Raw genomic sequence first — 21,770 nt, 5'->3', positions numbered from 1 at the left:
ACGAGCCAATGTGGGAGTAAATAGGTCATATTCAGAAAGACGTGACCTTTTTTCCACAATTCCATTTGGGCAGTCGATTTTTTTAAAAATGCCGCCAAAATGTTATTGGTAATAATAAAAACAAAAAGTTCCAGTCGACGCGGTAATTAAATTCTCTCATGATCGCAGCCAAACCGTAAAGAGAATGTCTTCGACTTATTTGGACCAATCAAAATCACGAAAGTGATATTTAACATTCATATAAAAAAATGAAATTGTACATAATATATGTAAAGTGTGCCAACTATGTGACAAGTAAAAGATCATGTAAATATATGCAAAATGTCCTATTTACAATCTTATAATCCTCTTATAATAAAACCTGGATATGAGTTTAGCTGCTATTTCACATTTAATGATAACGTATTCTTGTTATACATAGAGAGCTTGATTACGTGCTTTACAACCAAATAGCTAAACCTTGCAACATTTCTGGGTTTGCCTATTTTGCTTTCTTGCGAACCAATCAGTAAAAGACATACTAAAAAGATAATAGTTTAGCCATAATTTCAATATTCTCATTAGCATAGGACAAGGCATTGTTTTTGAACAAGCTATGAAGGCAACCATCCGTTACAAAATCTAAAACAAAATTCAAAAGGTAAACAAAGTTATACTGGTACCAGCAACAATATGAGTGGAACTTCTATGCATTTCTCCTGAAATGTTCTGACGTATGCATTATGATAGGAATGAATTGTATATTGTTACCACTCTATGATCATACACTAAGTTCAGAACGAAGCAAAACCAACATGTTTTGTAAAAATTAAAACAATTAATTTCATTATCAAAGTTATAAATTAAAATGTGAGAGAAATTTAAAGTATTATGAAGTGAACACATAATAACTTTGATAAAGTTCTATGAGATTCCAAATAAATGAAAAGTTCCGTATAAATTTTAAAACCGAAAATGTACTGGTCCGTCAAGAATCAAGACTATTGTCAAGATGGCATCGTCCAGAACTGCTTTGAATAGCTTATAATAGTTCTAGAATAATATTATAGTACAACATAAAAGACGTCCGCAGAGTTACATCAGAGTTACATCAGAGTTACAGCAGAACACAAGAAATAAGAATGACTTAAATAGGAATGAAGATGATTTCTTATTTCTCATTTCTCTCTTTATATACCTTTAATTACGAATATATTGTACAACATACCCCACGTGACAGATCTTACTACTCACTTTGTCTTGAAATTTCCTATTTATTTGAACCAACCAAACCAATGGGAAATTATTGAATCCTTCTAGAATCGTCTAAACTCCATCAGCCAAAGAGATATTAACCCAGATTCGTCATTAAGACTTATTATTAAGATTATTATTAGTAATTGTCAACACATAACGTAAGCATTTATTTACAGATCCTATGTAATTTTACGTTATTAACAGACCGTATTCAAGTAGGCAAATTATAACTAAATATAATCTAAAATTAGCACAGCCATGACTAAAAATTACAAAAGTTTACAAAAATGTATCGATATACATAACAATATAGAACGAAACCAAACTTGTCAGACAGCTTTGAGACCCATACTTCCTTTCATGCCAATCATGACCGCACCACACCCATCCACCTACACGCACATACAAATGAAATGATGTATCATGGCTCGAAGTATTCAAGAAACTTCACTCGATAGGCAAGATGAAACTAATACAAAGTTTTATGCACATATCTACATGATTCCTAGTTAGAAATGTAAGATAAATCCATGAAATTATAATTACAGAGTAACACATTTATACCAAACAGAGAGAATTCTTTTTTTATGGATCCAACAAAGTATGTGAAGTACACCATTATTGGAGAGACATTTATTATAGAAAAACACCAACGAAAACATGTTGGAGAGTTTTACTTAGCTCCAAGTAGCTAACGGCCATGAAAAAAGTACAGTGTAATAATGTTTCAGATTAATTAGGTTTGTAATACTGGACAAACAGTTACATGAAAGAATCATGTCAAAACGATATGGCAAACTATGAAAGTTGTTGTTGTTGTTGTTGTTGTAGGGTTTAACGCCATTTTTCAGCACACGATAGGCTATACATGGCGGCCAGTATTAATGGTGGAGGAAGAATCCGGGAAAACCTCCGGAAAGAACCACCGACCCACGAGAAGCTACTGGCAGGCTTTCTCACATACCCACATTAGCCGAATCTGAGACTCAAACCCACGCAGACAGAGGTGAGATGGCTGTGATCCGTAACGGAGAGCGCTTTAGACCACTTGGCCACTCGGGGCCCCAAACTATGAAAGAATCATGTCAAAACGATATGGCAAACTATTGCAAATACATAACAGAACAATAGATAATTTGTCTACGTGATCAATGCAAATTCTAAAAAAATGAAAACGTGAACAAATAAACCTTACAAAATGACAACTGCATCTGATTACGAAAGAATCTGCTTAAAGTGATATGAAATATAGCAAGACAAAGTAGTTATAAGAATTGTTCTCCAGAGGCAATGTTAGCTCTTGAATAAGTATACAAAAACTTAAATTTAGAAACGTGTTCTAGGACACGTAAAAATTACCTACGTCATAATAAATCTTGCGAGCAACGAGCTAGATCTGATTCACACTCACAGTGGATTAGAGTTTGAGATATCTTGTCTTCCAAGTGCAAGTCATGTTATTATAGCCCTTCATTTACATGGTATACAGACGTATTAGTATAGTACTTTGTTTGGGAAAGTTGCATCATCCTGATTCAATCTAGAAGCGTAGCGACGGGTGTGATAATTTTATGTCATGTACCCAGTCAAAACCATTCAGCTATACCGGTTAAGATACTATAATTATTATGCCGTTATTATATACGTTAGAAGAAAAACAATGTATTTTTACTAAGTACTGGAACTACCTTTGATAGCATAAGGTTACTCATTAATAAGGAGGTGGAGTATGCAGTCCACGAAGACACTATTATGTACCTTGGTACATACCTCCTATGTTCTTGTTCTAATAGGTGTGTTTAGGTTAGATTTGCTTTGTATCCACGTCAATAATGTGAATTCTCCCTCGTCCTTAAGACTTTTATGGATACACTTGATTTACTGTGATAGTTCAATTCATCAGCTGTGCGTATTCAGATAGTTCACTGGAGTGAAAGTAATTGGATGTGAACGTAGTAATTATTCTCAAGATGAATTTTCTCTGCATGGAGAAATGTCAGCATTTATTTATGTACATTTCATATGTATTATACCGGAGCCGAATACCTAAATGTTATTGCAGAGTACCTTCTGTACCGTCATCAAGAAGATAATTTCTGTTTTTACACCTGAGTAGATCCCTAAAACCTTTCCTGAACGTTTTAGAGTAGTATGTGTACATCATCGGATTAATACAGCTATTTACGAATGCCATGCAGATGGCGGCCGAATATAAGGAAATAAAAACAAAATTTTTTCCCAAATAATTTCCAAAGGCCATATACATGGAGAAAATATGAAATGGAAGCCAGCAAATTATAAAGACGAGCACCACAGTAATCACCATCTTTGTCACACGTTGTTTAGTTTGTGACCGGACACGACTTGTCTGATTATTTGTGCCAGGAATGTTTCCTGTGAGAACTATTTTCAGTATATTTAAATAAAGAACACACATTAGAATTATTGGTAACATGAAACCGAACACGAAGAAACAGATATAAAACATTTGTATCGATGACCGATTTATATAGTTCAACTCTGAACAGTATTCTCTCTTGAATACCATAGGCATATTTCCGAGTAAGATAACGCTCCAGATGACTGTAAGTGCTATGTAGCAATTTGTTTTTGTACGCAGTAACAACGCTCTGATGGGATGAACCAATGCAAGGTATCTGTCTAATGATATAAGGACAAGCATATACATACTGGCATAGCCGCATGCGATCGTGAAATAAGTTTTGATTTGACACCATACTTCTCCAAAGGGCCATTCAAACATAGCAACTTCTACTGCTTCGAAGGGAACACAAAATACAATGAAGACTAAATCCGCTACAGCCATACTTGTAATCAGAATATTCGTAATACTTCTGATGTCTTTGTTACGCAAAACAACAGCTATGGTTAAAATGTTGCCAACTATTCCAGTAATGGTAATTAGTCCAAGAACAATTGGCAATATTATTCTAACAAACTTTACATAATCCAAAATTTGTTTCGCTTCTTCAGATTCTTCATGCAGAAATGTAGTTGTAGCATTGTCCGTAGAATTTCTCTGAAGTGAAGTATTTGTATTTTCAATTCTTGACATCGTCTATAAAGAAAAAAGGATTATGACTCTTTAAAGATACTTTACACGTTTTCTATTTATGATACCAAATGCTTTATTTACACATTTGAAAATATATTGCCTTTGTTTCTATAAGACAAAAAGGAAACACAAAAATAGTTTAAAACACTTGATACAAATCTAATGATGAATATTTTAATTATTGTAGCACATGAGGATTTCTACGAAAATGTCTAGCATTATATTATTATCATATTTGACTAAAGGTTTGGAATTCAACAATAATGTCTTGAATCTGTGCAATTATCATCATCTTCCGTACTACGTGACAGAATTTGAGAAGATGCGGGCTAGACATCATCAAACTCTAAACTTGAGTCTAAGATTGAGTTTTCACGCTCATCTACTGAGAAAACATTATCAAATGTAACGTCGATGGTGATTGATTGAAATAAATTTCAAGCTCTAACGCGGGCAAAAATGTTGTATGATTTTCAGGGATGACTGAGACTGCGTATACATTTTATTTCAGTTTGATGATAAATCTGGTGGATTAAGCATAGAGACCTTAAGATTGTTTATGTTTATTATAGGACAATTATTGACATCAACGTTTGCAAACTTGCATACAAATACATATAAATCAGTTACTCTTCTGTTACAATTATTTAATTTGAACTTAAAAAAAGAAAATATAACTACTATATGTAAAGGGCTTACATGGCAGAGATCACATCGTTCCTGTGGCAGAGACTTACACATTTAGAGTTTCTTTCTAATTTGTTTCCAAAAATGAAATTCCAGTTTTAAAAAAATTTATTTACGGGCTTAGAGAAAATGACAATAACGATATTTTACAGCTTTATACAAGACGACTTGCAAGGCTAGCGTGCATAAACCTAAGGATTTGATGCCACAGTGCATGTAATTGTTTTTTAAAAGAAATGATTGCAAAATTTGCATAGAAAATTAGCACAATACGGTATATATATATATATATATATATATATATATATATATATATATATATATATATATATATATATATATATATATATATATATATATATATATATATATATATATATATATATATATAATACTACATATATATACATATATATGTGTGTGTGTGTGATGATTGCGTACATTATTAACGAAAAAGAAAGATGAAAAGCATTGTGACACATATTCAAATTAGTACAGATGTACTGATTAGTAAAGAAACAACGGATACATTTGTCATGAAATTATGTAAATTCTTCAAAAACAATTGTTCTGCTGGATTTGTCGCCCGCGTAATATGAAACCTACCTTACTGTGGTATATGTTTCCCACTTATTCCTGTTTCCATTTCCACCATTTGGAGACGTATTACTAGAGGTTATTAGTGCTCCTCTCAACATTTAACTGATAGACTGGTACGTTAATGTTTTATATGAATAGCAGGCAAGTTGTAAATGTCAATGTATTCATCGATTACATACCGAATACATTCGGATATAATACGATCCCATGCAGCTCAAATCATACAGAACTTCTCACTCGTAGTATACGTTAAAAACAACATTTCTTTGTCTCTGCTGACAGTTTCTGTAATATTTATATTTGTGAGGCGAGTTTCAAGCTTGCCTGAAAATAACACACCAAGCGTGGAGAAGGGCGCAGTATGTATGTTTTCAGATTTATTGTGCAGCGGTATTTATGCAACAGCCTGGGCAGCATTTAACAAAATATAGTAAAGTGTAAAACGAAGTAGGGTACTATAGCGTCAAGGGGACTTTAATGTTAAACTAGGGGGTTTGTACTATAGCGTCAAGGGGAATTTAACATGGGACATTTTAACATGGATGGGACTGTAGAAAGTCAAAGGGATTTGAACGTGGGACTGTATAGCGTCAAGGGGAATTGAACATGGGAATATATCGTGGGATTGTGTAGCGTCAAGGGAGAAATTAACATAGGAATATATCATTGGATTATAAACACCTATACAACATTTTTTTTTAATTTGAGGCAAGGAAGCTTTTTTTTTCGAGGCATATGAGTGACCCTGAAAAGGGACTTTGGCTTATTCTGTTTCTTCTTCTTCCATTTTCTCCACTTTTTAAACTATTTTCTAACTTTTCCAAATATTCCTTTCTTCTTCTTCTTCTTCTCTTCATTCTCAGCCATCCAGTCATGATGGTCAATGGCTCTGAATTTCTCCTGGATTTCTATCCAGTTGTTGTTGAGTCTCTCAAACTCTTCTTTTTTCTTTATGTTGTCTCTTTCCTTTCTTCCCTTTAACCATCTTATTTTATCTTCTTTACTTCTTCTCTCAACACATTTCTCATCAGTTCTTCTGCTTTCTTTGTCTGGTCCACTCCCCATTTTACGAAAGACCACTCTGTCCATTGTATTATATCTTCCAAGAAACACCTGACTTGCATGATAATATCTAGGACTTCTTTCAAGCTACCCACTTTCACATACGGAAGTTGAATCAAGCCTCTTAACTTTGTGACTTCCTCCTCTATCATTCCCTGGACAAGATCCCTGGCTACTTTGAGACTGGTCACTTGATCTGCGACAAAATCCTTCGTAACTAGATGTTTCCATTCTTTCTGTAGCCTTTCCACTACATAGGCTACATCCATCATCCAATACCAAGAGCCCTTTAGCCTGTTAAACAGCTTTATGCTCATCTTCTTTGCTTATTCCGTAGAATGGCGCGAACGACGAACGCTTGAGTTTTTTATTAGTCATTCACAGACGTGAAGAAAAACATCCCTACTTCTCTCTTCACATATTATCTACTATCCACACAGAGGTAATGAGACCAAAAAAAACAAACCCAAAATATACTATCCACACACGGAGAGTTGCCATAACTAACCACAAATTTACTATCCACATACGCGAAGAAGCAAGCCAAAACCAAAATATATTATCCACGCACGAGAAGGCACAAAACAAACCACAATAATACTATCCACACACGCGAAGAAGCAAAAAACAAAACACAAATATACTATCCACATACGCGAAGAAGCAAAAACCAACCTCATTTATACTATCCACACAGAAGGAAAAAAAAACACTCTACTATCCACACAAACGTAAGTGAGCTCATATCAACACAAACACACACACACACACACACACACACACACACACACACACACACACACACACTCACACACACAATCTCATCAGTAAGGGAGTCAGTGTTTATAATCACACTACTCCACATTTACACCTTTTGGCAACTTGAATAGTTTTATTTTCTATAGTATTGGAGTAGCCCTGAAAAGGGCTGTTTTTAAAAACTTCAGTTCTCTTCTAGTGTTGGGGCCATCGTGCTTTAAGATCCAACTACCAATCCCAGTCCTCTGTATTAGGTACTGTGTAGACTGGCTGTTCTTTCGTTCTTAATATAGGCCTTACATGACAAATAGGCCTCATCAGGACGATTATATCCTTCTCCTTCTCCTGCTTCTTCTCCTTCTCTTCTTTCATCTTCATTTCTTTATTCTCCATAGCTAACTACTCTAAGAGGTGCCTGAACTTGAACTAATTTATTTGTCTTACTGCTCATTCTTTCCTCTTGTCTCGTTGACAATGGGTAGCCAGACTGACGAGCGTTCCTATATCTTAACAAGAACGGACGTGAAGGAAAACATCCCCTGACACCAAAACTTGCATTGCCCATATTATCACCAAATACGTGCGGACTTTAATAAAAAACACTCACTCACTTTTTTAATAATAATCACTAATTTAAAACTTTTGACAAGCTACTAAAACGAAGGGCTTATACACTCACTTCTAAGATAAAGAAATAATGTACTTATAGACGCACTTCTATTGTTTCTAACTGACTAACATACCATTGGCAATTGAATTAGTATTTCTTTTCTTGAGTATTTGGTAGCCCTGAAAAGGGCTGATTTTTGTGGACGAGGATCTATGGCAATCTTTTATGATCTAAGATTTCTGCCAAGTCTGGCGGCAGGCTTTCCCACAGGATAGGGTCTGCTTCTTCGGAAAGAGAAGGAGAACCTTTTGGTGTCGACACGGCAGTCGACAAAACCTCTGTCAGGTTCCTGCTGCTGCCGCTGCTGCTCCTGCTGATTCTGCTGTTTCTGAAGTCTGTATTTCTCCGTCCATTCTTCTTTTTCCTTGTTTATTTCCTCTCTGAAGAGCTCTTCTATAAGGTCTTCAGTTACTTTTAACATTCTGACATTCTCTACCTCTTCAGGCTTTGGTATAAGGCTTTGCCTGACACGATGCAAATTGACGTAAGCTTCGTTCAGCTTGGCTAATTTTGAGCACATATGGTCAGACTGGAGATTACCCTGCTTTTATGGTTCAAGTGCGGACGCGATCGAAAACATCCCTATACGGTTTAGTGTCGGAACGCTCAAATAGGATGATTTGAGGGATAGAGAGTTTTTTATTCAAATAACTAACAACTAATAGTAAACAATTTTTTTTAATTAACAATTCAATTCAACAATAAACATTTTTCTTCATTTAACCATCTATTTTGGACATGGTTGACAACGTTGTGAACTGAAGTTAGACTTCCACTGTTGGAAGTCATTGGGCAATTGATTTACACTACTTTTCCTAGCTAAAGACAAAAGATAACCATAATGGTCTCAAAACCATCGATCTACTTTCTCATCGTTTCCAGAAGAATGATGATCAAAATAAGTCACTAAATGTTCTGAAGAATATCCAAGACTGTGTTGATGCAGAAAATAAACACAGTATTGTCCACACACCAATGAATATGTGCCTTGTAATTTCACATTATTGAATCGTGTCGTCTGGGTATTTCTTCTCATAAAGTCAAATATATCGTCTTCCAAAGGGGGCAATACATACGAACCAACACACTCCACACATCCTTCTTTAGGAAAGTAAACGGCTACCCAGTGGGTTCCTGAGAAATGACTGTCGTCCATGTTGATAACATAAGCTTGATGGTCTTGAGGTTTGCGATGAGGCAGTTCATCTTTAGCACACACGACAGGATTCCAAGAAGCAGTGTACGAAATGTGGTTCAAAAGGTAATAAAGGTCCCAGGTATCCATTTTTGGATTTGTTTTTTCTTCACAGGTAATGATAAGTGATCAATTCAATCCGGAATTTTTGCCAAGATTTTGTCTGACAAGTTACCGGCTATTAGCTACGACTTCGTACCCTGGGCCAAGAGAGTTTCGATGCGACGGATCTCCAGAGTCGTTAATGGAAGACAAGAATGTTCACGCAGACCTCTATACCACTGACGAAAAACGGCATCTTTCGAGATGAGACTCCAAGCTTTGTCCAGATACACGTCCAATATTTCTTCTTGACTTAGCATCAGACATTTATCGTGTTTAATTTGACTGGGATGATCGTTTTGACATCCATAACAATCTTGATCAATTCCGTAAATTTTTCTGCCAAGTGTTTGGCAAAGCAGGAGACTAAATGTTGTTCTTGCTCTGGCCATCTGGACTTTATCACTATGTCCCTTTCGTCATTGTCTTTGGGGTCAGCTTCCATGGTCTCCTCACATTCCATGTCCAAAGATTATTCACTATGTAAAGAGGGATGCCAGTCTTCCATAGCTTCTATTAGTCTAGAATGACTTCTCTCAAACTGTTGATTTATATGGTATTATCGAATTCTGCATACAGGATGATGTTAACCGTCTCAGGTAGAGGTTCTTTAAACTGAAGTTCCACTCGAATTTGGCCAGATTTTATAGGGTGAATATGTCCCTCGTCGCAGCCTTGGTCTGGAGTGAATTCAAAAGCCCACAAAGCATAGCCTCCTACGTATTCCTACGTATTCCTCGTACTTAATTCCGTGAATGGTGTTGGTTCCTAACTGTCCGGTGGCTTCGTACAGGGACAAGTACGATCTCAAGTAATTCTTCTCGTTACCAAACTTTGGTTCGAAAGGTCTGGTACACACGGTTTTGCCATCGTGACTGACTTCGATTTTGTTATGCTTAAACTCAAAAGGATTGGTAGTGACGAGTCCTTTGAAGGCTGTAGTACTCACGATAGCAAGGATTAAACGTTTGGGTAACTGGCCTTGGAAAAGATGATATTCGATCATGGATTGATGGTTAGTGGGAATGGATTAAACGAGTCGTATAGGATACTTGGCAGTCGTTCCGCTCAAAATGTGATTAATGTCATTTCCCTCGTAGAATCGGGCTTCTTGGATGATGGTTTTGTAATTGGCAGCATCAGCCATCAAATGGAAAGCTATGCTGCTGAGATTCAGTCTGAGGTGGACATCCACACCGTTCAGAAAATGCTTTTCTTGCACCCACATGTCCAAATGCAAACGATTCATCAATTCTAAACTACGGCCTTGCTTGATTTTCAGTGGTCAAGCGATATATCCCTCATTGTGAATAACGTTGTCTGCTGCTTCCATTGCTACGGCGTTAAACGTGTTTGCACCTCCCGTGTCAGGTTTCCATACCAAGCAGGCATCCAGAGTGTTCTTGGCTTCCGTTCCGTACGTTAAGAGATTTTCCAGGTACGCTCAGTAAGGGTAAGTATCCATGCTGATACTGAGCAGTTTGTTACTCAAGTACAAACCCACTGAGCTGAACAAGGAATACATAAAATTGTTGACGGGAGATACTTTGTCATTCTCTCCAGGATTTGAGTTGTCATTTTTTCTCACATGGACTTTCAAGCACAAGTGACTGCTATTAAAATCAACGTAATCTTCGGGCTGTCCTTTGATTTCAAACTCGATGGGAGCTGAATCCGTCAAAGAGGAGACGTGATGAAATTAGACCCATTGGGATTCTTGCATCGTCATCATGGTGGGTGGCATGGCAAACAGGCACAAGACTCTTGGTGCATCATTTTTTGTTTATATGATTTAATAATCAAAAACGACTATGTTTCGAAGGGTTCTTCTTTTCTTAGTCTTTCTAGCTTTAGGTGTATGAAGTCTTCTGAAGGGGTGTTTTCTTCGTCGTCTCTTTCTGCCTTTTTCTTGCTGAGGCACTAGGGAAGTAGGAATGATTGACTTGTCACCGCTCAAGGCATTTATAGGCGTTTTTCGTCGGCCCAAAATGTCTTTACCCCTTTGCAGCAAGACATTTGTTCCTTCTCTCAAGAATGCTTCTTTGGGGTTTTGTTTCTCGATGATGACATTTTGGAGACATTCTTTGCCTTGCGTCAACGCGGCATCATTCAAAGCGTGCAATCTTCGTGTCACCATCGATTTCAACACGAAAGTCTGATTTCAACATATCTCCTAAACCGTGTCCTCGCTGTCGAGCGACGCCTCGGTACACTGGATACATGACTTACGAGTCGTTAGAGAATCGTTTTCGAAAGTGGAGTTTCACCATGACTTTTCACTTGCTGAATTGAATATTTTGTCCTAGATATCCTTTTATAGCAATGTTGACAGTGTCAAAATACGACATGCTGACGGGTATATAATGAGAATGTTCAAATTCGCGGTGAACATGATAGGTGTTTTCATCTTCTTGGTCATTGGTCGTAGCAGAATCCACTTTGAAAGGAATAATACCCAGTAACGGTACGGAGGTGTGTCCCACCACGTTGTACTCCACCACGTCGGAGTATACAAAGACCAAATTCAGTCCTTGGTTCAGTTCTACCGGGAAACGAAAAAACTTGGCAAAATTCACGTTGTTGTCAATGGTTGGTATGGTGACCTTTTTGCTAATCTTATCCGTGGCCATATTGAGTTCCCTACCCAAACTGTCATACAATTCAGGGCAAAATTTAATGCCTATCACTTTGTCCTCCGGAAATTTCATCAGTAGATGATGAGCCACTTCATAGTGCTCGATGGTAACTTGTTTGTTTAGTTTGGTCAGAACTTTGTCAAATGCTGCATTGAATATGTCAGCAATAGTGTCCACCAGATGTTGACCGCTAAAATAATGCCCTGGGTTAATTTTAAACTCATAGATGTACAATGAAGGAGTAGAAGTACTAGTGTTGGATACTTGTCGATGTGCAGACAATTTTTGATGTTGTTTAATGGTCATCATGGTTTGTTGCACTGTTTGGTCCAGAACTTCGACCTCAAAAGTGTTTTGAGTTTCAGTGATGCTTTTGATTTGTGTAGGGTAAATGATTTTCACCAAAGCCACTTCGTAATGGGTTTCGTGATCGAATTAGATGGCCTGAGGTAATTTGGCCGTGTAACAGCACAAAGTGTTGTGGGGAAACACCTCCATAGCACTGTCACTGGGTAAGGGTAAGTAAAATTGGTTATTGTTGTTCATAATTCCAGATTTCTGTTTCTGTCCGAGGGGTTACTGGAAGTCAGAGGAGTGTCTCCGCCCAAAATGGGGTTGTTGTTGTTGTTGGAGTGGTGACTGGCACTGGAAACAATATTCCCGTTGTTGCCGTTCGACGAGAATTTCAGGGAAGGATTGGGAAGAAGGTAACCGATGAAACTGCTCAATAAAATGGTCCACAATTGATTGTCTCCTTGTTGTTAACTCAAATTGGCGATGGCCGCACTGATGGCACAATACACCACAAAGATCTGGCTCTAAAAGGCACACGTTCTCCACACCACACCCACAAGGGTTGATTATGTAGATCTTCCAGAGAAGAACTGGGCGAAGGAGTGGTCGCTGCAGTGGTAGCGGTATCTGAGGATGTGTGGAAGGGCATAATGGTCACTTCTTTTTATAGTCGATGACCTGCGAAGCGTCGATCCATGAATCAAAACTGGGAGGATATCCTTTTCAAAGCACTTTGACGTCTTTGACACGAGGTTTTCCCAATGTACGTGTTCTGCGTTTGAGAATGCTTTCGATGTCGTACACGTCGTCTTCTTTTATGGTGACACGTTGTAATTCGAGCAAGTAAAACGTTCCTTTTAACACTTTTCCGTTCATGTCTTCCAATTTATTGACGGCAGGATGACGGCCATGCACTCGTCCAGTGACACGAAAAAATTCGGTGGTCCAGTTGGGTAAGTAACCTTTGTCGAACGTTTCGCCAATGCGCACCCAATTTCCTACAGCCAACACTACCTTTCTTGGGGACAGCTACCGTCGGGGACGTACCAAACAGGCGATCAAAAACGAGAACTTCGTTGTCGGGAGTCACTTCTTGGGAGGCGAGTCCAATGCTTCCATGATAAGATTGGTTGTACGCTTGAACCATGTGCGGTAAGATGTCGATGTACGTGAGAGTGTGGTGATGTGTAAATATTTCCACATGTGTTCTTTCAAAGTGCGTTGAAAACGTTCCACGATACTGGCTTTGGTTTCGGGATTCTCGGTGGCGAAAAAATGAACGTCACGTTTCTTTAATTCTTTTTATAAAGCTTGGTTCAGTTGAAGGGCTCGAACTAACTTGTTGCTCTATTTGGAAGTCAATGGCACGAACCAGGCAAATTTGGAAAAGACATCGATGACACAAAACAAATATTTGTAGCCGCGATTGTAGGTGGCTAAATGAAAGACATCGGCTAAATCGGCTTGCCATTGATGATCGATGCCTTCCACTTGGGCACTAATTCTGGAAAACTTTCGTCGAATGGGTCTGTGTTAAGTGTTGGTGGCTTGTTCTTGTAACCATCGTTGCACTTGAGGTAAACGGAGACTTTTCAGTCGAGTTTTGGCAGCACGATACAATTTCTGAACTCCTCCGTAACCTGCAGGATGGGATGGATCGTAGTAAATGCTGGCTAACACCTTCTCCAATTTTTTGTGTTAATAAGTCACCCACCCTTCGCTGATGCTACTTTGGGTGGGACGAAAGGGTGGTTTGGAAACGGATTTATGAGTCTGATGGGCCACGGGAGTAGAAGTTGAAGCTAGTGGTAGAGGTGATAATGGAATGGCTTTGGTCTTTTATTCTTTTTTCACTTCTGGTTTCCCTTCTTTCTTTTTCAAATCTGTCAAATGAGTAGTGGACATCATCTTTTTAGCCCAAGCTTTCATTTCTTCTCGTTGGGGTGTGGGGGAAGGGGTCAACAAGCACGCTGCAATCTTACTAGGAATGGGAACTGCCGACGGTATTTGAAAGACTTCTCTTATCTCTTCTTTCTCAGGCTTTCTTGGGCTTGCGTTTCTCATGACCACTGGAGATGGTGGTGGTGGTGTGTGTGATGGACTTTTCATCAATGTCTTAAAATTTTTCAGAGTAAGTAGAGCTGTTTCGTCTAAAGCTTTCTGGTGAAAGTGTTGCAGTCGTTGCAAGAGTTGACCGTACTTTTGTGATTGTTCTGTTTCGGAAAAATCGTGGCGATCCATCAATGACTGCAATTCGTGTTTTAACTGGGACATCTCGGTCAAATTTGGATTAGGAGGCAAATGCGGGGTCCGTTGTTCTTGCCAGCGATGGTATTCAATCCCTCGTTTGTAAGGCACTAAAGCTAGCTTTCGTCCTTCCATTCGATTTCAAAGGTCACGTCTGAGATCTTGGGACTCCAGAGGTCCCTTTTATCTTGCACCCATGAGTCCTTCCAGCATGGTTCCCAATACTCCTTTCAGCAAAGGTCCTAACAATAGTGGCAAAATTTCTCCGCGTTGGACCAACATCTTCTTTTGACGAATGGGGATTTTCTTTTGAACCATTTGGCGAAGAACGTGACGATGTTTGCCTAAGCATTGTTTCTGGTGTTTAGACAAAGGTATCGTGCCTTTCAAGACGTTCAAACAACATTCGCACACGGTATCGATGGCATCTTTGGAGGCAGTTTGAATGAGTTTTTTTTCGCATGGGTGGAGAAGCTTTAGACAGGGCGGACAACATGTCCCCATGTTTGACTAAACGAGGAGGCAGTCCTTTCCTATTCGTTCTTTTGGGCTTAGAAGAGGTATGTTTTCTGGTGGGTGACATCTTTGCTTGTTGGTTCCGGGACACTCACCAAATTTACAATAATGTCGATGACTTAGCACACGCCCTTTTATCTTTCTTTTTGACTATCGCTTCGTCATAAAGGTGAAAATTTTTCCCAAAATCGGCAAAGATTCCTCCCCTTTTGTTACTCCTCTTTTTCTTTTGATTGCGGTGTCTTTTCTTAGGGTAACGTCGATGCTTGGCTAAGCGCTTTGTCGGATGACGAGACAGTCTTTGTCTCTTTCCTTTTTGGACAGGAGAATGACGATAGTAAAGGTGTGCACTTCTTTGAGGAGACATCTTTGAGCGTTCAGGAGCACAAACAAACGCTGATACGGATGCTTTGTCTCAGGTCTTTTTTATACTGATTGTCTTTGCGTTGTATCAACTTGATGACAGGCATCACACGTCTGGGAGGGGTTCGCAAAGGACTAAATCGGGACTGTTCTTGCTTGGACAAATCCAGTAAACTCTAAAATATATCCGATCTCTCTTGGACTTTGATTTTGGGAGCAGGTACTTTGTGAGCAGCTGCCTATGAGGCTAAAGAGGGGGAGGGTGTCAACAAATGAAGGCGAACGGCTGTCAAATGTGGTTGGGCTGGCATCACCAGCAACGGAGAAGTGGAAGAACCTGAGGTACCAGAGACGCGGTTACCGTAGTTGCAAGTTGTGGTTTGCCAATGTAAGGTTGCGTCCTGGCCGAAGTGTCTTTCTTGCGGGTAGAAGCTGTTTTCTAATGGCTTTTCTTTTCCTGGGGACTTCATTTTTTCCTTTTTTTGTGGGTATTTCTTTTTCTGGGGTTGTGACTTGGTCTTGACACCACTGCTCTTTTTCTTCATTTGGCTTCGTTTGGCTTTTTTGGGAGTTTGCTCTTCCACTAAGTTTGCGTTGTGTAAAAGATTTTGGTAACTCTCTAACTCTTCCTCTGGAATTCGTTGCAGTAAGTGTACCTTGTAGTGCATACAAACAGGAGTAACAAACCAATCTTTCTCGCCCACATCCAGTATAACAATGTCTGACCACTGGAACACTTTCGTCTGAATCAGTCCTTTTATAGCATTCAGGTACCAGTGGTTTATACATCGGTGACGTAACGGATGCAATTGTTTTTTACGTTTCACTTGAATTTTGACCAGTTCTCGGTTAATCCGTTCTCTCAACTCCACAGGCAAGCCAAGAATTTTCTCTTGTAAAGTATCCATGATCATATCAGTCAATATTATTTTATTTACAATCTTCTCATAGAGCGAAAGTAATGACATAGTAATTTCTGACCACTGCCATTCAGAGTAACGATAAAGAATGTCAATAAAATCTTCTAATGTAAACGGTCTAAAGTAGAATAATAGGGTGAACACACACTTGATCCAGAAAAATATAATCTGTTCGTTGACTTCTTTCACTTTCCTCTTGTTAATTTCTCGACACAAAAGTTCTACAGTTACCCATTGAGATATTGCTCTGGCAAGTCCCTGCCAAACTTCCTTGTAGATCTTCTCTTGCATTTCGTTTGGTAATGCTTGAATATCATGTTTTAAATGGGGTTTAAATACTGGTCTCGGCAGTGTCCAACGTTTGACTCCTAGCCAGTCTGGTTTCTTAAACGACATGGTAGGTCACTTCAATGACTCGGACCCACTAAAGGTAGGTAGTGACAATTCGGAGACCATCACGAATGTTCAAGGTATACTGAATCTTGTTTTTCCAACTGGTGTAGTGACACACCGCAACTGAAGCACTTGATTTTATCCCCTTAGCCCAAGCAGAACAATCCGACTCTTGCTAATTCTTCGGGGGTCGGTCCTCCAATATATTTAGGCAATTTTCCTTTGAACGATTGAAGACGATTTTCAAAGTCGCAGTATTCAGGTAAACGCACAGGGAATGAATATTCGTCTTTCACAGGTTCGTTTCTATGAGGGAAGGGTGACATGACAGGAGTTTGCTCAGTGTTGGATGACATCCGTAAGGTGTTAGACGTGAAGGTTGACATCCACAGTGAAAACCAGTAAAGAGTCCACTATGACGAGTGGCATCGCTTTCGCATCCGTCAGGTTTGACACGCACAAAATCACTTTATATGCTAGGTGTAGTGGTAGTAGTAGTGGGAACAAAGTTCCCATGATGCTTTACGATCACTAAAAGTTCTAAAACTTCGTACAATTTTAAGCGAGCATGCGCTGTTACGTAAGCCGCAATGATGACGTTTCCAAATTCGTCGGCTTGTACGAAGTCCAGATCTTCTTCGTAATTAACTAAGATCAAATCCTCACGAACGACGTCCACGTGTTTCATGTATTTGGTTTTGTCGCGAATTATCTGAAAGTACCGGGAAGGTTCTGTCATATATTCCGTCTTGGGTAAAAACGGCCATTGTGCCATTTTGCCCCACAAGCAATTTAACATCACTTTGGCAAACGATCGCCTGCCTTCGTTTTTCTCGATGTGGTCTAAAGTGATGCCTTCCTGTTTCCAGTATTTCTCTTTGAATGTGTTTTGATCTTCGGGAGTGTGACACCAGGAAGGATATCCGCTGACTTCTTGTTTCAGTTCCAAAAAGGCATCCACGTAGTCTGCAAAAAAATCTTTTCTGAGTCTCGTCGCCCTTGTGGTCATTTTGTGTCTTTGGAAAGTGTTAAATTTCGTACACTTCTAACAGTTGGTATCCCATGTCCAGAGTCTTGAACAATTCCACGCTGACCACGTTCCCGTCAAGGTTCGTTCTTCCTGAGTGTGCTGACAAGGCTGATCCTGGTTACACGTTTCGGCACAAGTACGGCACAAGGGAAACATCAGTTTTCCTTGGCAATGGTGAGGTAACACGGGAGGTACAAGTCGGTGGGAGGTAAGACTTTGCACTTGATCCAGCCTTCGTATTGTCGAATGTTGTCCAAGTCGATGTGTTTCGTCAGTAATGGCGGGTGCCCTGTATGAAAGTGACAATATTTGCACACGTAAGGATACAGTGAACACACGTCCAAGTAAATGATTTCTTCTCTTTTCTCTTCGTCAGCGTCGTACAGCAAACAGGTGGCATTTGTCCGTCCTCCGTACAAACTATCCCTCGGGTTCAGTTGGTCAATCAACTTGTAACTTTCTACGATACGTTTAAACTCGGGATCAGTTTTCAAACGGTGATCGTATTCGTGTTCCCACATTTCCACCACTTGGTATCCTTGTGGTTCAAACTTCAAGCGTCGCTGACAAGGATCCTGGTACAAGTCTTCCATGGTTCGTTGTAAAAACTGATTTTTAGTGCCACGTTGAGGGTAACGGACGGGACATCCGTGAAATAAGCAACCGTTAAACTCGTACGCGATCTTGGGATTTTCTGTGTCCCATCCATCTACTGATTACGTTTCGATGGTCTTTTTGCCTCCTCCGTTGCGGGCGGGATTAATCCATTTGTCTTCCTTGTCGCACAAGTAATGTAGCCAACGTAGGGCTTTGACCTAGTACTGACGTTTGACAAAGCTGTTTCTTTGAGGGCTGATGACAGCCAGGGTGTTTGAGGGCATGAATCGTTGACGATACACTAAGGAACATTCTTTAGCAATGGTGCAGGCTTCTTTCAAAGGATCGATGTTCCATGAACAGTTCTCGAAATTTTCCACAGGAACGCCGTAATATGTCCACGTCGAAACGACAATACTTTAACATTTCTTATTGAAAGTCGAAGGGGTCAGAGGCGTGAGCCTGGTACCAAGCATAGAAAGCTTCTCGTTGTTTGGTCGTAATCGTGAGCCTCAGGCAAATGGGCTAGAACGGCATGTTGATTGGCTTTGTTATTAAAAACGTTAGGAAAATAAGATTTGGCCATTTCTGTCATTCCAAACGTTTTAGGCATTCGGCTCAATGGCATGGCCAAGTAACTCATCGAATCTTTAAACTGTACTTGTCCTACTTGCATCGAAATGAATTTGGCTCCGTTCAAAGTCACTTTAGGACGTGCGGTTCCTTGTTCCGTATAGTATCTGAGAAGAAATTGCCCATCGTATCCCGAGAAATTGTGAGCTATCACTGTGGCGATGACAATCTGCGTAACGTTCGATGTCCTCTTGGCTTCACGTCTCGTCGATGGGGTCTAAGATCCATTGCGCAACATCTGCCAGATTGTTCGGTCCCCGAAAGATTTGTACACGTCCTCCAGGAATCTTGCTGCAGTGAGGGCAATGACTAAAGATAGCCTATTGGATGCACTTCTTGCACGCTTGATGAGCCACATAGAAATTAGGAATGTGAATTCCAGTCTATTGCATGCATTCGAAATATAAAAAAAATATGAACTTTCCTTTCTTCTTGTGGTCATCATCTTCCTGTTAGGGCTGGTATTTTTGCACGTAGCATTGATGTTCCAAGTCCACGATTTGGTGACAAATGTGACATCGTTTCCTTCCTGAACATACGTGTGGCTTGGCATTATTTATAAGTATGCCTTGTCCACAAGTAGGACACAATCTCGGGAGTTGACAAGCACTTTTCTGCTGTGAACCTTGTGTCTTCAAATGTTGTTGGTAACAAGTAGGGCTGATAAGCAGGGCAATGCACTCGTTCTTGTCCTTCGTCCAGACAGGGTTGAGAGGCCAAACATCCTGATCATTTTGAACAACAATGTTTGTGTTGCTCTCGATTGTTATAGCCATAGTCACATTTTTTACAGTAATAACCGTATCCCAGGAATCTGTTGATACTGGTAATGGTATCGAAATGTTCATCGTAATAATAGACGTGAATGTATTTTCCGTCTTGGAAGTCTTTGCCTCGAACCAACAATGGTCTGCGCACTTCTTGAGGGTGCACTTTCAAGATGTAGCGTGGAGCCAAGACGTCTTGCAATTTTTGCATTTCAGGAATGCCACAGGCTATGTCCTTGGACAGGCCGGCTTGCTGTAACAGAAGCTCTGCTTCATTTCGTTGTTTGGCTTGGTCCGATTGTTAAATAGTTCTCCAGGCTCTTTTCTATTCTACCGTATTGTTCTTGTTGGCATACGTACGTCCTACGACGATGGTACGGGCTAAACACATCTCGTCTTGAAGGTTCTTAATTTGGACGAGGATATGCTTAATGCTGCGAAGTTCGTCCACCAATAACACCTTTTTGCATCCTGTCCCTTGAGGAAGAGACACGTGGGTCATGAACAGTGTCGCTTTTCCATCGGTGATGTGAAATTTGGCATTGGATCGTTGCACATGTTGAATCTTGTCGATGACTTCGGAAGGTGTCAAGTCTGCCAGATTGCTAAACTCGATCCAAACGGGGGATTTCAGACTATCGTGATGAATTGAAAGTCTCAAGCTATCGTCTCCTTTGGCTTGACATTGGCGTTTCAGAGTGGTTATCAAAAAAAAACCCACACCTCGGTGATGAAGCCCTCTGCTTTCTCCAGTGGTACGTTGGACTTGATATCTTTACACTTCACCGAGTAGGTATAACTTTTCTAGAGGAACGCTTTTCCATCTCTCAAATATGATAGTAGTTTTCAGGGTTTACTAATGGTGGTGGTGAACTTTGACTGGGTGTAGAATCTCTGTCTGGATTCTGGTTCACTCACGTCATCATCAAAATCACTGGCATGAATTTGTGCCAAGGCTTCAGCTACTGTACGAGGCGATAAATCGTTTCTGTCTCTTACTTTCTTCTTCTTTCTTCACTAATTTATGCGATCGTTTCATCTTGACTGCAAACAGTCAAATGACTACATTTTAAACACCATAGGTCACTTTATATCCATGGCAGAACAGCGTAAATATAAAGGGTGTGTGTCTTGCCTTCCAATATTCATGTCACTCTCAAACCGAGCAGAACGATGGAAGAGCCAACACAGATCGAACTTTTGATCAGAGCTTTGTGAGGTGTCATAAGAAAATTTTCTTCAGACAAGCCTACGGACTACTCACCCTCCTTTCGAGATAAAAGTCAAGACACTTGCTATATCTGTAAGAAGAAAGGGCATTGGTCATCAGAGTGTCCAGACCGTCAAAATAAAAAAGCTAGAAGAGACAAAAGTCAATATACCTGTTATCATTGTCAAGAAAAAGGACATTGGTCTTCAGATTGCCCTACGAAACAACAGGAGCAAGAAGAAGAGAGGGGTTCTGGACAGAAGGAAGAGGTACCCACCCAAAGGAAGAAACCAGACACGTTAAGAAAGAGAAATATGATAAGAAAAGAAGACGAAGAGAAAGTGAGGAAGAAGTGGAGGAAAAACTTGTGAAAGTGAAGAAATTAAAAAAAAACAGAGAGAGTGAACACAGACACAGAAGAAGCCTATGAACTTTTTAAAGTGTTATGCTGTGTTGTGAATTGGATTGTAAAATTTGTACCAGAATAAACCAGGCATAAAACGTAAGTGTCTCTTGGTTTTGACTTTTAGAATAAGAATCTACACTCACTCACTCACTCACATACGTACATGATGGGTAAAAAGGGGTTATTGAGTTTTAATTGATTTTGGTAATTGAAATACTATCTCTTTTCGAGAGAAGTGAGTGGACCTGAAAAGGGCCTTTGACTTTATGTTTGTTTAAAAAACAAACTTAGGAACGGGAAGCAATCAGCTTTAACTGCCTTAAGCCTTTGCTACGGCCAAGGCCTACTTCTGGACTGCCTCCTATCGATGA

At 39.6% G+C, this 21,770-nt stretch overlaps 1 protein-coding gene across 1 annotated transcript; it reads right to left on the bottom strand.

The window, feature by feature from the left end:
* Positions 1–1,854: 1,854 nt before the first annotated feature.
* Positions 1,855–5,928, bottom strand: LOC149801045 (allatostatin-A receptor-like). Its single transcript, XM_089955085.1, has 2 exons — positions 5,606–5,928; positions 1,855–4,315 (listed from the first exon to the last, which is right to left on the bottom strand). The coding sequence occupies exon 2, from the start codon at positions 4,310–4,312 to the stop codon at positions 3,290–3,292; it is 1,023 nt and encodes a 340-aa protein (XP_089811211.1). The 5' UTR covers positions 4,313–4,315; positions 5,606–5,928; the 3' UTR covers positions 1,855–3,289.
* Between the last annotated feature and the right edge of the window lie 15,842 nt (positions 5,929–21,770).

This window comes from Sinohyriopsis cumingii, chromosome 4, assembly GCF_028554795.1.
Source record: "Sinohyriopsis cumingii isolate HCF-2022 chromosome 4, ASM2855479v2, whole genome shotgun sequence".
Classification (NCBI taxonomy): Eukaryota; Metazoa; Mollusca; class Bivalvia; order Unionida; family Unionidae; genus Sinohyriopsis; species Sinohyriopsis cumingii.
The sequence above is the reverse complement of the archived record's forward strand: the minus strand, read 5'-3'. Positions and strand labels throughout refer to the sequence as shown.